Below are 13,746 nucleotides of genomic sequence, written 5' to 3' on the forward strand. Positions count from 1 at the left end.
ACTCATCAGTTCCTCTGACCCTGACAAGTGAATTAATCAAGAGGAAGACATGACAGCCCTTGCCATATCCTAACACAAACATGCTTGCTCAAGCATTCGCAGGAATGGGGATTTGTTTGTTAGAGGCATTTCTGCTCTCCACACAGAGTTATTTTCCTTGCTTGATATGTCCAAGACAAATCTGACCACACAGGCAATAAAAATCCCTGGAGTTGTTCTTCACCTGAGTACTGCAACCAAGCAGCTGTGCATTGATACCAACTTGGGGGGTTGACTGCTCTTTCTGCAGAAAAACTCTATGCAAGTGGCCACCACTGAGTCACTTTACATTCCGGAAATCAGAAAAGTTTTTATTTCATTCAATCTTTTAGTTACGGGTAAATCAGGACCACTGACCACTCATTTTATTGCATTGACCATTGGAATGATCAGTTCTCTAAGTAACTAAATTAGGCTAATGTAAACAGAACCCTTTCAYTGAAATATCCTCCTTTTGGACATGGTCACTGAATGTAACCTCATTACAGTGTATTACAATCATAGTAGAAGTAAAATTATTTAATAATATATTACAAATATTATAATACACATATGCATACACAAACACACATGATTGACTGGGCGATTCTAATCAAAGAGTTGTTATTGTTGGGCAGTGATCAAATAGAAATATATCTTTATTTTATTGGCCATATAAAGTGGGATGCTTTCCCGGTRTAACTCACAATAGCTCACTTGATGTCTGTGAAGCCACACTGATTTTCAAYAGCTGAAAATCGGATCGAGTGCTCTTTACTTCTAATTGCTCACACGGGACATTATTGTGAAGCACTCTTGCTCTTACCTTTATATTTCTCAGTACTTCAGCAGTGTGTAGCTGGGATTATTAATAGTCCTGGTGACATATACACACTTGCTCCCACACAAAAAAAATATGCTGTAGAACTTGCCTAAGCCAATTGTTTGTAGAAATGAGACCATAATGTGCACATTCCTGAGCTTGAACAATATTTCTCCTAATAATTATATGCCTCTGAGATGTCCATTAAAGCCTAAAGTGATCATTTAAATGCAAAMTCTCAGATAGAACTCAACTATATTTTTCATACTAAATTAACATTATGGGCTTGTAATGCATGTCTTAATTAGGTGCCAAGGTTATATCCGATATTTTGGAAAATAAAATCCATCATTGTAAAGTAACCATTAAGTTCAGTTCTTGTCAGTCAATATTATTTTTTTCTGATCATCATTGCTTTAATTTGTTATTGTATAGCCAAATATCTACCAATAAATCCTACCATTATGTGCAAGTACCAAGCAACCTATCATTAAGTACATTACATATCGCATTATTGCCAAACAAACTACTTATTAGTCATTCCTAATTACCATTGCACAGCACATACCCTGAAATCTTTGCTTAAAATGCTGTATTTTTAACTTATATTAGCATTCTAAGCATTTAAAAATACAAGATTTATATCCACTAAGTTTTGAATGTTGCCGTTTCTCTAACTGATTGACTCCTTGACCAAGCTGGCTGATAAAAGTAGGGAGAAAAGTCCAATCAAATAGCTTTCTGGAAATGAACGGGTAGGTTTCTGGGAAAATGAGCAAAATGAAACGGAGAATGCAGGATAAGGTAAAGATTTACCAGTAATTTTTCCATTGGCTTCTAAGGGCGGCTGCCAGCTGACAATGACTGCTCGGGGCTTCCCCTCCCGTGTAATGACTGTCAGATCCTTGGGCGCAGACGTTGGGGCTGAAAAGAAGGAAAATCATTGAAAACAGAAGTTATCCACCTACCCTTGAATTCCTCACATTCTGGAGGAATTCCTCACATTCCAGGAATAAACTACTCGGAAGGTATTTACCACTTTCTTAGAACCTTTCAAATGCGGTAGCCCTAGATGCATTTCAAATATGTAACGTATGATTTGTCTAGAGGAGAAATTATAATAATGGCCATTGTACAAAACACTAAGTGGCAATATGTAAGGCTTTGCTGAATAGCACTTATCCTCCTACAGCTAGTATTGGTCCTTATACCTTAATAACCACTGCGGTATTCAAGTGTATCTAATACACTTTGTGAGCCCAATACATTTAATAACAGCAGTAGTAGTGTGGCTTCTCCATTAAGAACATCTTTATGTACCTACAAATATAAAACCAAAYGCAACTGTGTATGTTTACCAAATATATGCTTGAGTTTGGACATTTAGACATTTTAGACTGGAGAGCAAATTCTTAGTGTTTGTATATTTGCTATGTAGGGACAGGTGGCTGGTTGCTGAGTTGACGTGTGACTCACACTCAGCATTTGCTTTGCATTCCGCTGCCCACGAGGTCTTACACAGACACCCAGGTATTTTAAGATGATATCTTAAGACTGATGAGGAAGAAAGCAAAAAAGGCAATTAAAACAAGACAAAACAACAGCAACAAGAACAAAACAAGCGAGGAGTATTATCTTGGTACTGAGCTCTCTGCTCATTTATTTGCTGTGACACGGGCTGTTGATAACTAAGAGCTTATGTGTAACATAGCCTGGAGAACACAGCATACAGGCATCACATCATGTGTGTCCTGCCCATATTTCCACTATCAGCCTATCTGCATGTCTGAAGCGCTGCTCCAAAGCCATTTTATGAAGCATTGCTGGTAGATCTAGTTGGGTTACAGTGAGCTAAACCAGTCCAGTCTAAAGCAAACAGATGTCAATCTCAGAAGGAGAAACCTGCAGTAATCCAAAGGAACTGAGGAGAAGGGAACAGCCAGGCACATGCAGGCTCCCATCACAGGCCACCTGCACAGATCTCTCCTCATGTCTGCACCTCTTGAGCCTTCTAGAAGGAGACTCCCAAGCAACCGAGAAATGGACACCAGGAAAATGAGGAGGTGAGGGATCACCAGCTAATGCTTGTGGTCAGATAGGACTTGCCATAGCAATTTATGGATAGTATGTGCTAGGACAGCATGTTTGGTCTCATACGCTGGAGACAGCACCCAACATCCAACTTCAGCCCTGTCATCCTGCCTGCTGTCAGCCAAATGCCTCTTCTCAGCCTGAAGCAGACAGGTCTCAAAACAGGACTGTAGCCCTTGGAGAAGCCTCTTGAGCCCAGGTGACACGTGGCAGGACATGACCCCTGCATTACTCATGAGGGTTGTGCTGCCCTGAAAGGCTCCTCAGCTTCCACCCAGGCTCGCAAGTCTCCTGCAGTGTAGACTTCCGCACTCTGCTGATTGCCTTATGAGGCTCGTGGAGTGGCTGCAACCGAGCTCTGCTTCCAACAGATTGTGAACATGAGACACCCCGAGAAAAAAACAAAGCTTCAGATGGTTCCCTTAGCACTCATTAACACCCCTCGCATTGGCGCCGCTTGTGTAGGCAGATCTGGGGAAGAGACCTCGCTCGGAAGCTGCTTCGGAATCATGGGCATAACAATCGGTCCTCGCCCGCGTTGGTAACCTCTAGCGGCTTCTACACTGATGTTGATATGAACGTTTTTAAATAACAGGACTGGAAATCCAGCATTCAGAATGGGTACAAAAGAGGCAGTAAAGATCAGCAATGCAGGATGCCCTTAATTAACAGAGCTGCTCCATCAAGCTCAGATAATTGCACTGCAATCGCATGGGATGATCTAAGGACACATATATCCCCGCTTATTTTCCCTCAGTTAATTAACTGGTGGGTACTGTGGTTTTCATTAAAAAAAAAAAAACCAAAAACCAAAACCAAATCAATATTTACCAGCAGACTTTATTTGGGAGCTGTTGGCAGACCCTGATTTGTAATGGTACCTACAGTGCTCTCAAGGTCATTAGTCTCCCCTGGAAAAATATAGTACTTATTACATTGGTGTCCAAATGTATGCATTGCTATTTGCAAGGGCAGAAGAAGAAAAATATTGTAAGCAAAACCGCATTCTTATCCATGGACAAGGGAATCTGTCATGATACATAGGAAAAAACAAAGACTATRGAAAAACTACTGGTTTTTGCAGCATCCATCCTCCTCGTAAGAGAGGAGAGGCTGGAAGCATGGGATGTCACTGCCAAAAGGAGTCAAAAGGCAGGTTGCCAGGGTTGCGGAGCTCGGCTAGAATCGGAGCACGCAAAGATTTCTTGATCTTCTCTCTGCTCAGGGGCTGCTGCTCCTGGCTGCAGAGGCCTGGCAGTTTGGTGGAGTTACTTAAGGAGTAAATCGACCCTGCAATTTCGTAAGAGGGGCTCAACAGCTTATTCTAAATGTACAGCAAATTAAATGGAAACCAGCAGTCTTTGACAAAGACAACTGTGTGATCAGGGCATGTACTCCATTAATGCCTATACAGGATACATGATAACCAGAAATAAAGTGCAGGCTTATGAACTCATCCTTAATGCAATTATTTTATAAGCATACAAGAGAGAAAAGAAAAACAGACGTTTTTGAACAGTACAGTCTCACCTACAGAGACCTCTCAGTTTCCAGCCCTTTCAAGTATTTTTATTCCATCAAAACAGTGCTACCTGCAATATGCATCTGGTGTCTGTTATCAAAACTGCATTTAGAATCTGAAGCAGCTTGCAGGTAACAGCTTTTGACCTGAAAAATACCGCTGGAGCATCTGAGAATAGCAGCTATATAAAATCTGTAAAGTGTATTTATTTATTATAAGTATATTGTTAATATTAATGATGGCCATTTGCTGGAAATTAAATATAGATGCATAAAGACACTGAGCATAGGAAAGATGCCTTACTTGACAACTCAGAAGGACCTTTATGCAAGATAACATGTTCTGCAGAGGAGATAATTGTGTCTTTGCATTAAATAATGAAGAGGCTGAAAAGATGTCTCACTTGACTTTTCTTTTCTTGTTCTCACCAGAAAACTGTTTTAAATCACTAACATCGAAAGTCATACATTGTATTTATATGTATTTAGGGGCAAAACGTACACCGAGTTTCAAAATTTGATGGCTCCTTTTAACAATTTGCACACTAAGGTATATAATTTTAAGAAGTAAACAAACAAACGAGCAAAAAAAGCAGAAGGATTCCAGCAAGTCTTGCCRTACCTGCTTCATAGGTTGTGGCGTGTGCCGTCATGCTCCACGTGCTGGACCGCCGACCTTTGGTGACCATGACGGAGAACTCGTACATGGTGTTTGGCTTCAGGCCTATCACCGTGTGACTCAAAGCTGTCGTATCCGCTGACTGCAAAGAGAAGCAGGGAATAACATCTTTAAGGCAATGCTTTCTGCTTGGAACTAAGCAAAATACAGTCTCAATGAATGCCTTTTTTTTTGAGCGGAATAGGTCTATGGCCACTGCATACCTTAATGCAAMTATTTCTGGTACCATAAATATGATGCTAAACTTGGCACCTATAATTTAGGCAGTTAAATAAATTATTGTGATGCTTCCTCTTTCTCTTTTCCCAGACAAAGCAATTTGTGATGCATTTTTTTCCAAATGTAAATTGAAAGCTAACACTATGGCCTTTATCTGTGCCTATATGAGGAAAAAAATAGGAACATTTCCATAACTTAAATATTCATTTCCAGCTTTCGATGGGTTGCTTCTCAAAAGAAAACAAAAAGCTTTTAATATATCCTGATTCTGAGTGGAGACCCAGTGGAGCCTCTGTGTCCTGACCAAGACTTTCCAGTTCCGAGTTTAACACTTACCTCTGAAAGAGACGATGTATCTCCAGGACATATGAATAAAGATGTACTTTTGTATTGACAACATGCTTTTGCTTAGTTAAATATGTATTTTATATATATATGTAAAAACACACACACAATTATGTTATATAACACACATATATATATATATATGTATGATATATAACATATATATGACTTGCCGTCAGAAGACTAACTTGATGTTTGCACCTTTAAAGACGTTGATAAATATTTGCTGGTATTTACCAGTAATGCCATTCTCATCATCAAATGGAATGATTCAAAATCAACCAATGAAACCCTGATTAAAAATGGTAAATCCAGCTTCAAACACATTACAGAATAAAGAGATGATTTTCATGGCGAAGTGGGAGAAATTTTCTCTTGAGAAACATTAATGCATGTACAGTATAAGTCTGCATGGTATGTTGTTTTATCCTGGGTGCTCTGACATATTTTACATGCTATTTAAAAGGAGGGCATAATGCAAGACAAGATTTCATCATCTTCATGCTCAACCAAAGGTCCTAGTCCTTGGAAATGAGCAGTTTTCCAACTTCTTTGTTCTAAGACTTTGGCATAGAGTCCTCCTTATAGGAAGTCTTACTGAAGCAAAGATTGCACTTACAACTTAGGTTACTACTTGGCCAGGACAAAGATGGAAGAACCAATCTGTGAGCATATACAAAAAATATTCCTCAACTGAAGGCCAGATTTCAATATAATGAATATTAATTTCTCTGCAGAGTGTATTTTTGAAGACATGAAATGATTTGTGGCATAAAACACCGTTCAGCATGATTGAGGGTAACTAAATTTGATAGCTATCACTGGGAAAGTGCTCGGATATTAGACATGATCAGGATAAATTCACAGAAAAAAACAGTGGGGGTCAAGACTTCTCCTGGACAAAATAGTCTTTAGCAGAACATAAAGACATTGGTTTCTCTTTTGTAAAAAGCAAGTTATTTGTCTCCAACTGAGTATTTTTCTTTGAATTCTTTGCTCTATACCAAATATTAGCATTTCAATAGTCTCAAACATCCTTGAAGTTAGTATCACATAGAGATGAAGGGGATATATACTGTAACAAGTACTTTTAATAATGCCACACTAGGCCTGTTTGGGCCAGTTTTTACAAAGTAAAGTTGACAGGGCTAAGTTAAATTTATATATWTTTTTTTTTACTTCAATGGGAAAGGCTAAGACCTTCATTATGTTAGATTTGATGTACATTTTCGAAGCCATGGGAAACTTTAACAGGAAGAATCTGAAAAGAATTGGAGATTCAACCCAAACACAGATGCAAGTGGACATTCATTCTAACGGTAGATGCCAGGCCCATGGAAGCCTGATGCAAAGCCCTGGGAAGAAAATGGGAGTTTTTCCCATTGGTTTCCAAGAATATCATAATAGGCTTCACCTTGTTTCCTTGAAAACTGCATATGTCAAGAAAGGTAATCTTCTCTRAGAAGATTATTTTTCATTTCTGCTTCTGGTTGATTAAATCAGAGTAAACAAATCAGACTAGCTCATTACAGGTCTTCCCCAGAGTAGCCAATTAAAGATGATAGCAAAAGAAAGGTCAGCCCAGTCTCGTTACTCTCAATTCTCTGAACTAACAAAGTTTGAGAGCAAAGTTTTGCGCGAGCATCCCATGACCTCAGAGCTTTTCTGCACAATACAAGCTAACTCCATTCACACTCTTCCTCTTCTCTGGCTTCTCTGAAATTATCCCCGGTGAATTCCTCTGCTGTGACAATATTGCAGCTGCCCTGCAAGGTCCCACCGCGACTCGCTTTTGAGGACACCAGGAAAAAAATGTGCAATTGACTGTAAGCAACATATCATAATGCTGCTTTTTAGCTGGAGCTTTGATTTGCCTCCAAGAGTTATTTTCATAGCCGTGACCTGTGACTCACTGTGCTCCGCTGCTCTATATTCCTCATATTGTAGGGTACCGAGGTCTGTCTCCAAGTAGGAATCATATCAAGCTACAGCACTCAGAACACTACCCTGCGTTGTTCCACTGTCCTTAATTAGAGCAGAATTTATTACAACTGTTAACAGATCACAAGGATATGCTGCATAAGCATTCAAAATCATCGTTATTAAGAAGACTAATGCTGYTGTTCATCACGTCAGGATCTGAGGCTAGGAGAAGTATGGTAACGGGTCTGAGACCGAGGGAAGAGGATTCACTCCTTGCAAGGATGAGCACTTATTTCAATGCTACATGGTAGGTCAGTACCTGAAGCAAAARGACAGCTCGACTGTCTCCTCCCGGCCCACATCAATGCAGACYGGGAGCAATGCAAGTGCAATGGAGAGCTGTGGTGGCCCCTGGCCAGCGCAAGCACTGAGCTGAGCGCCAGCAAACCCGTGCAGGCAGCAGAAGGGCAAGGGCGACAGCTGAGAAATTGCGTTGGGAAAAGGGACCGAAGGCAGCACCTTTTCACTCTCACTTCCCAAAATTACATGAGAATGAGCTAGGAATTAGAGTCTGAGAGGCAGACGTGAAAGTATTTTGAACGTGAAAGAGGCAGACAGYCATCTTCTGGGGTTTGGCAAGGCTCAGACATGTACTGCAAGCTCCAAGCTGAGGAGATGCAGTGCTCAGTAGGGCACCATCTCTTGCACAGCCTTAATAAAAAGGGGTTGCATGAGCATGATGTTGTCAGAACAGAGATCAGGCAAAAACGGGCACACCACTTGCAGCAGAAAGCTATATCCAGAGSAAACAACTGAGTATGGACCAATATAACCCAGCAGGCAAGAGAAGACAACCCTAATGACACGGCATGGCAGAAGGACATGCTCACTCTGGGGCAGGTGGATTTTATATGATGCATTAAAAAGGTTGGCAAGAGAAAGGGTTTATTTTTCAAAACTAAGCCTGGAAAAGAGCCTAAACTCCATGCTTGTGCTCCTTGTATCACCATAGCTAATTGTTCCACTCTACCTGGTTTACTGCTGCTTTTATTAACATCAGGACTTGAAGAAAAAACATATATAGAAAGAAGTATTATACTCTGCTGCTGTTATACATAATCAAATTCAGAAGTTTTCTGATAAACTAACCTCAATTTGGGCTGTAGAGAATTATTTAAAATGGGCTGAATCTCCATATGGTATGGTTGGTATGGAACTTGCTATGCCATCCTATACATTACACTGCTGTATTGCCACATTCACAACGACCTAATTTAAATCTAATTGGTAAAGATTAGAGCTCCAGGCTGCCAGCAGTTGGCATGTTCAATGGAAATATGACATTCTCATGAAACCCAACACATAGGCTGGTACCAAGCAGTAGTTACTCAGGCTACTCTCCCCTTGCCTGAGTAATTGGAATTTTGGCTGACAAAGTCCACAGAATCACAGAATCACAGAATATTCAAGGCTGGAAGGGACATCTAGAGATCATCCAGTCCAACCTTCCTGCTCCAGCAGGCACTCCTAGAGCATGTGGCACAGGGTGGCATCCAAGCGGGTTTGAAAGACCTCCAGAGAAGGAAACTCCACAACCTCCCTGGGCAGCCTAAAAGCAAATTTAGAGTCTTTGCAAACAAAATAGGAACATGCAAAATAGCTCATCAATTCATGAAGTGTTAAAATTTCACCTTGTATTTCGCACTCGTGGAATAGCTGGTTCTCCACCGGACGGTGTAAAAGCGAACCTCGGTAGTCTTCTGGTTCTTGGGGACAGAGTTGTCTGCCCAGATGACCCTCACCGCGTCATGGGTAAGTGCAACAGCCTGGACACCTACTGGTGGGAGCATGGGGGTGGAGATATCTGGGACTGAGGTAGGGAAATCATCAAGCAAAGGATAAAAATCAACTTCTAATGGATCAATGGGATCTGGGTTCATACATCACCAAAAGAGCATTCCAAAGCAAATGAACAGGTAGTTCAACAGAAAGAAAAAGAAAACAAAACACAAGCAGCCACCAAGGGGCACACGTCACAATGGGTTAAATGCATGGCATTAATGAGGAGGAGGAACATGAGAAGAACAGAAAGAAAAGCATTAATGCAAAAGGAAGACACATCAACAACATTTCAGTTACATTATCAAAACTAACCAGCACTACGTGCTCTTTTCCAACATTGTTCAGACACTCTTGGGTATGCTTTGGTTTCCTTCACACAAGATGAAGCCAGAATGCACAATTTCTCCTTAAAATGATTTCCAATTTCTTAAAAAAGTAAAGCGCATGAATGATACATTATTAGAAACACCTACAGAGCAGAGAGTGCGTCATCCTCAAACCTGATTTTATAGATATAACACACACTCATGTCTGTAGGAGTTACCCTTTTCTCTTTCTCTGCAGCCTCCTTTGTTGTTTTAGGCTCCTCGAATGAACACATCATGCATCTGCCTAAATATTTGCTAGGCAAAACAGAACACAAAAATGTCAGTGCTCAAGTGAAGATCTTGCAGTTGTTGATTTAACAGTGTCGTCATGATAAATGTGCGCATCCACGTGCAGACATGTGGATTATCCTTCTCATCTTCAAGCAGGCTTGCTCCTTCAGGAATAGGCACAGTCCTTCCATCACGCATCCATGATCAGGTAGCCTTTGGAGAGCAAGAGACTGAACACAACGCTAAACGGTCATGCACGTGGCACACTGCTGAACTATACGATGCTGGTATAACAGATGGGGCAAATTTTGGTGGGCCTTAATACACAAGTGGTATTACACTCAGCTTATTTCATTTCMACAAGCCCAGTCCTGAGTTGCGCATTGATGCATCCAGTTAACTAGGGCTGTCAGGACAACTGTGGCCTTGTCCTCCCATTTCTTTGTACCTATGATTACTTCGGCTTATTGTGGCATGAGAGAAGAACCAGATTTCAGGCCAGATTCAGAGCATGGTTTTGGCAGACCGTTCCTACACCAGCCAGTTTAGTTAAGCACCTGAACGTCAGGCTAAACATAAACATGATCAAGCAGCTCAGTTCCCTTCAAGGGAACAGTATCTTCACTTCAGCTTCTTGATAGCATGTTGTCCTCTTTACAAGTGTGAGAAGGTGTCTACGTTTCACTGGGCTGCTGCTCGAGGACATATACATGAACAGAGACCTAAGCTTGAGACTTACTCGGGAGTGAGACCTTTTTCAGAAGATTTGAGACCTTTGAGAAGACTCATAACCACCATTCCTGAGACTAGGGCTCCTCTGGAGGATCCTGGGCAAGGGAACCCTCCAACTCTCCTACTGTAACCAAGCAAGTTTCCACTTAAGAGTAATGACGTCACAGGTCACAAAGGCTGGTGAACAGGAGAGATCCTCCGGAAGCACAGAATGACTCTATTATGGAATCAGGGGATAAAAAATCCTTTTATATATATATATAAAAATCTCAGCTTTTGCTTCCCTTGGCCAAGCTCTGGTTTATGGAATTAATCTCCTCCTGACTCGCATGCTGTTTGACCCTTATGCTTTTCCCTCTCTCGGCTTTGCTGTGGCTCTGCTTCAGAAGAATGAAGACCTCCCTTCTTTTCTTGCTCCCGCAGTCCAGGGACCGCCGCTTAGGGACTTCACTCCCGACGGGAGCACAGCAGCACGAGGCTGCTCACAAAAGCAGTGTGCTCAGCCCCACGTGGTTAATCTCGGGGCTAGCGTGAGCAGCGGCAGCTTCTGCACCGTCACTCCTTGCTACGGTGGTTATGACTTCCAAACAAAAACGATTGATAGTGGCCACTGCACAGATTACAACCTCACTCTGTTTCGTGTCTGGAGGTACTGGAATTCACCAGAGACCTGCTCTTTCGGTCTAGGTACTTCTGTGATGAGTTGAGGTTTAACCCTCTGTGGACAACCTCAGTCCTATGTTTTAAAAATACACTTACTGATTCCTTTTTTACCAATTATTCTAAATATCATTTTTAATGACAGTGTGTAAAAGATAGCAAGAGCCACCAATTTTTTTTTCCTTTCCATGAAACACTGCGCTAAGCAACTAATCAAAGCCTCAAGTCTCTCCTCATTTCCTCGCTGACAGATGCTGCAGTTTGCCTGCTCCATATGCACGTCAAACTCCTGACACCCTTTGATCACTCACGTTTCATGACTTCCTAACTCCTTATTTAGGACTTCAGGAGGCCACAGCCTTAGGAGTGAACGCCAGGGGAGACAAGGACGTTCAAAACACACAATGAGCCATTAGTGCAGCTGATTTCTTTTGCTGCTTCTTTCATCCAAGGCATTTCCACATGAAGCTTGAGCAGGAAAACAGAAGGAAACGGAGAAATCTGGTCCATGGTCCTGGTGCTTCTCTGGTGTTTGGAGTCCTGGTGCTCCAAAGACCAAATGCCCCCTGTACATAAAGAGGGATGGACAGCTGGATTTTTTTTTCCTGCCTGGTGAATTGTGAATTGATGGTGAATTCAATCTTCTACTAGGTTGACTTACCTATTTCTTGATCTGAACTGAAATTTAGAATTGCCTGAGGAAGTTGGGAAGGGAAGCAGCCCCTGATCCTGTGTTTGTGCAGAAAACTTATGACAGGAGTCTATGTGGATGGAGTTAAAACCCTTGCTTTAGCACGTGCTGCAGCTCCTTTCTCCAGTCATTCTCATACTGAAGAAGGAAGGTCGCCGTGCAGGAGATTATGAAAAGAGGCTAGTTTGAGCAAACAAATGGTTAGACTGAATCAATCAAGATAATTCAGCTTCTGAAACATGTCATTGCTGAAATGGGAAAGAGTGAAATGTCTATAATCCACTGGTGGCTGAAAATAGGTCCCTAAATACGTCCTCCATTTTCCAAAGAAGTTTCATTTGCCAGTATTTATGCATGGACATCTGTCGTTCAGAAACTGCAATCTCTTGACAAAAAGTAGCTTTTTGGTTTTTTGCTCTCTTCAGATAGCTGTTTTGCCTGTTGTGTAACTTCAGCTTAGACAACATTAGCACGCAACTGAGCGCCAAGGCACAGCCACGTGGACACGGCAGGGACACACACACATGGTTGCACCGGCTGGACCTCCGGCGCGGCCGCCCGGCTGCGGGTTCCCTCCGGAGGCGCTGGGAGAAGGTGCTGGATCCTCTCCAGAAGGTGCTGGATCCTCTCATGGAGACACCTGCTCTTGGCACCACAAGAGCAACGCCCAGCGGCAAAACCCAGGGCAAGCCCCAATACCTCCCCCACACCGGGATGTCGTGTCCTTCAAATGCACGCACAGAATCGGACCCCACAGGAGGACCGGGAAATACTTAAATACAATCAACCCCGAAACAAAAGGCTTGTAAAAACCCCTATGGATCCAGAGGACAATTCACTGGAGAAAGGTTTGATACGGCACACGTTACTGGCGTGCTCAGCAGCAATGACAGCCGTAGACTTTAGACATGAAGTAAAATCAACAGTTTTGAAACCAGTAGCTCCCTGGCAATATTATCTCTAATGTGGTTTGTCACAGTTGCCCTTGATCATAATTAATCTCCTTTTTTTCTTCTTCTGACTTTCCAAGATTTCTTATGGGAATACTTCACAAAGACATACGGAGTAATTTATTTTTTCTTTTTTTTTTTCTTTTTTTTTCCCTGCTTTTGAAGCCACCGAGCTGCCCTTTGGTGCATTTATTCCTCCTGCTCCACCCAAGTGAGATGGTCAGCGATTCCTTTTGCTCTCAGTGACGCAGCTCCCGTTCCAGGAAGCTCTCAACGCACTGGGTGAAGTACAGGAAAAAATGTCACCAAATGACGGTGTCACTCCAGGGGAGGGAAAAAAAAGAAACAAAAATATTAAACACTTTTTTTCCCTCAGTTCTGCACATTTAGTCCTTCTTTTGCCATGTCCCAACAGTGCATCTGTGTGAACCTGCTGCAGCTTCTCTTATCAATATGTTCCTTCCTCTTCCCCAGCCCCTCTGAGTGCTCCCATTAACGTGCACGGTGAGAACTTGTTTTTGAACGCACTCATTTTAATTGCAACTACTTCAGAAACGGAAGATAGGGAAAACAATTCCACCTGGGTCGCATTCACTTCAATAGCTGCTGTTCTAAGCTGCTCTCCGGCTATTTGCGTGGTCAGGGAGTCATGC

General features: G+C 42.0%; 1 protein-coding gene across 1 annotated transcript in view; it reads right to left on the reverse strand.

The window, feature by feature from the left end:
• Window positions 1–13,746, reverse strand: part of DCC (DCC netrin 1 receptor) — a 349,458-nt gene that overhangs the window by 52,078 nt on the left and 283,634 nt on the right. The window contains exons 17-19 of the mRNA XM_026038936.1: window positions 9,311–9,549; window positions 5,076–5,214; window positions 1,658–1,765 (exon numbers count right to left, since the gene is read on the reverse strand). Of these exons, the coding sequence (XP_025894721.1) occupies window positions 1,658–1,765; window positions 5,076–5,214; window positions 9,311–9,549 (486 nt within the window). The remainder of the gene's footprint in view (window positions 1–1,657; window positions 1,766–5,075; window positions 5,215–9,310; window positions 9,550–13,746) is intronic.

This window comes from Nothoprocta perdicaria, unplaced genomic scaffold (assembly GCF_003342845.1).
Source record: "Nothoprocta perdicaria isolate Ctin4 unplaced genomic scaffold, notPer1 scaffold_10, whole genome shotgun sequence".
Classification (NCBI taxonomy): Eukaryota; Metazoa; Chordata; class Aves; order Tinamiformes; family Tinamidae; genus Nothoprocta; species Nothoprocta perdicaria.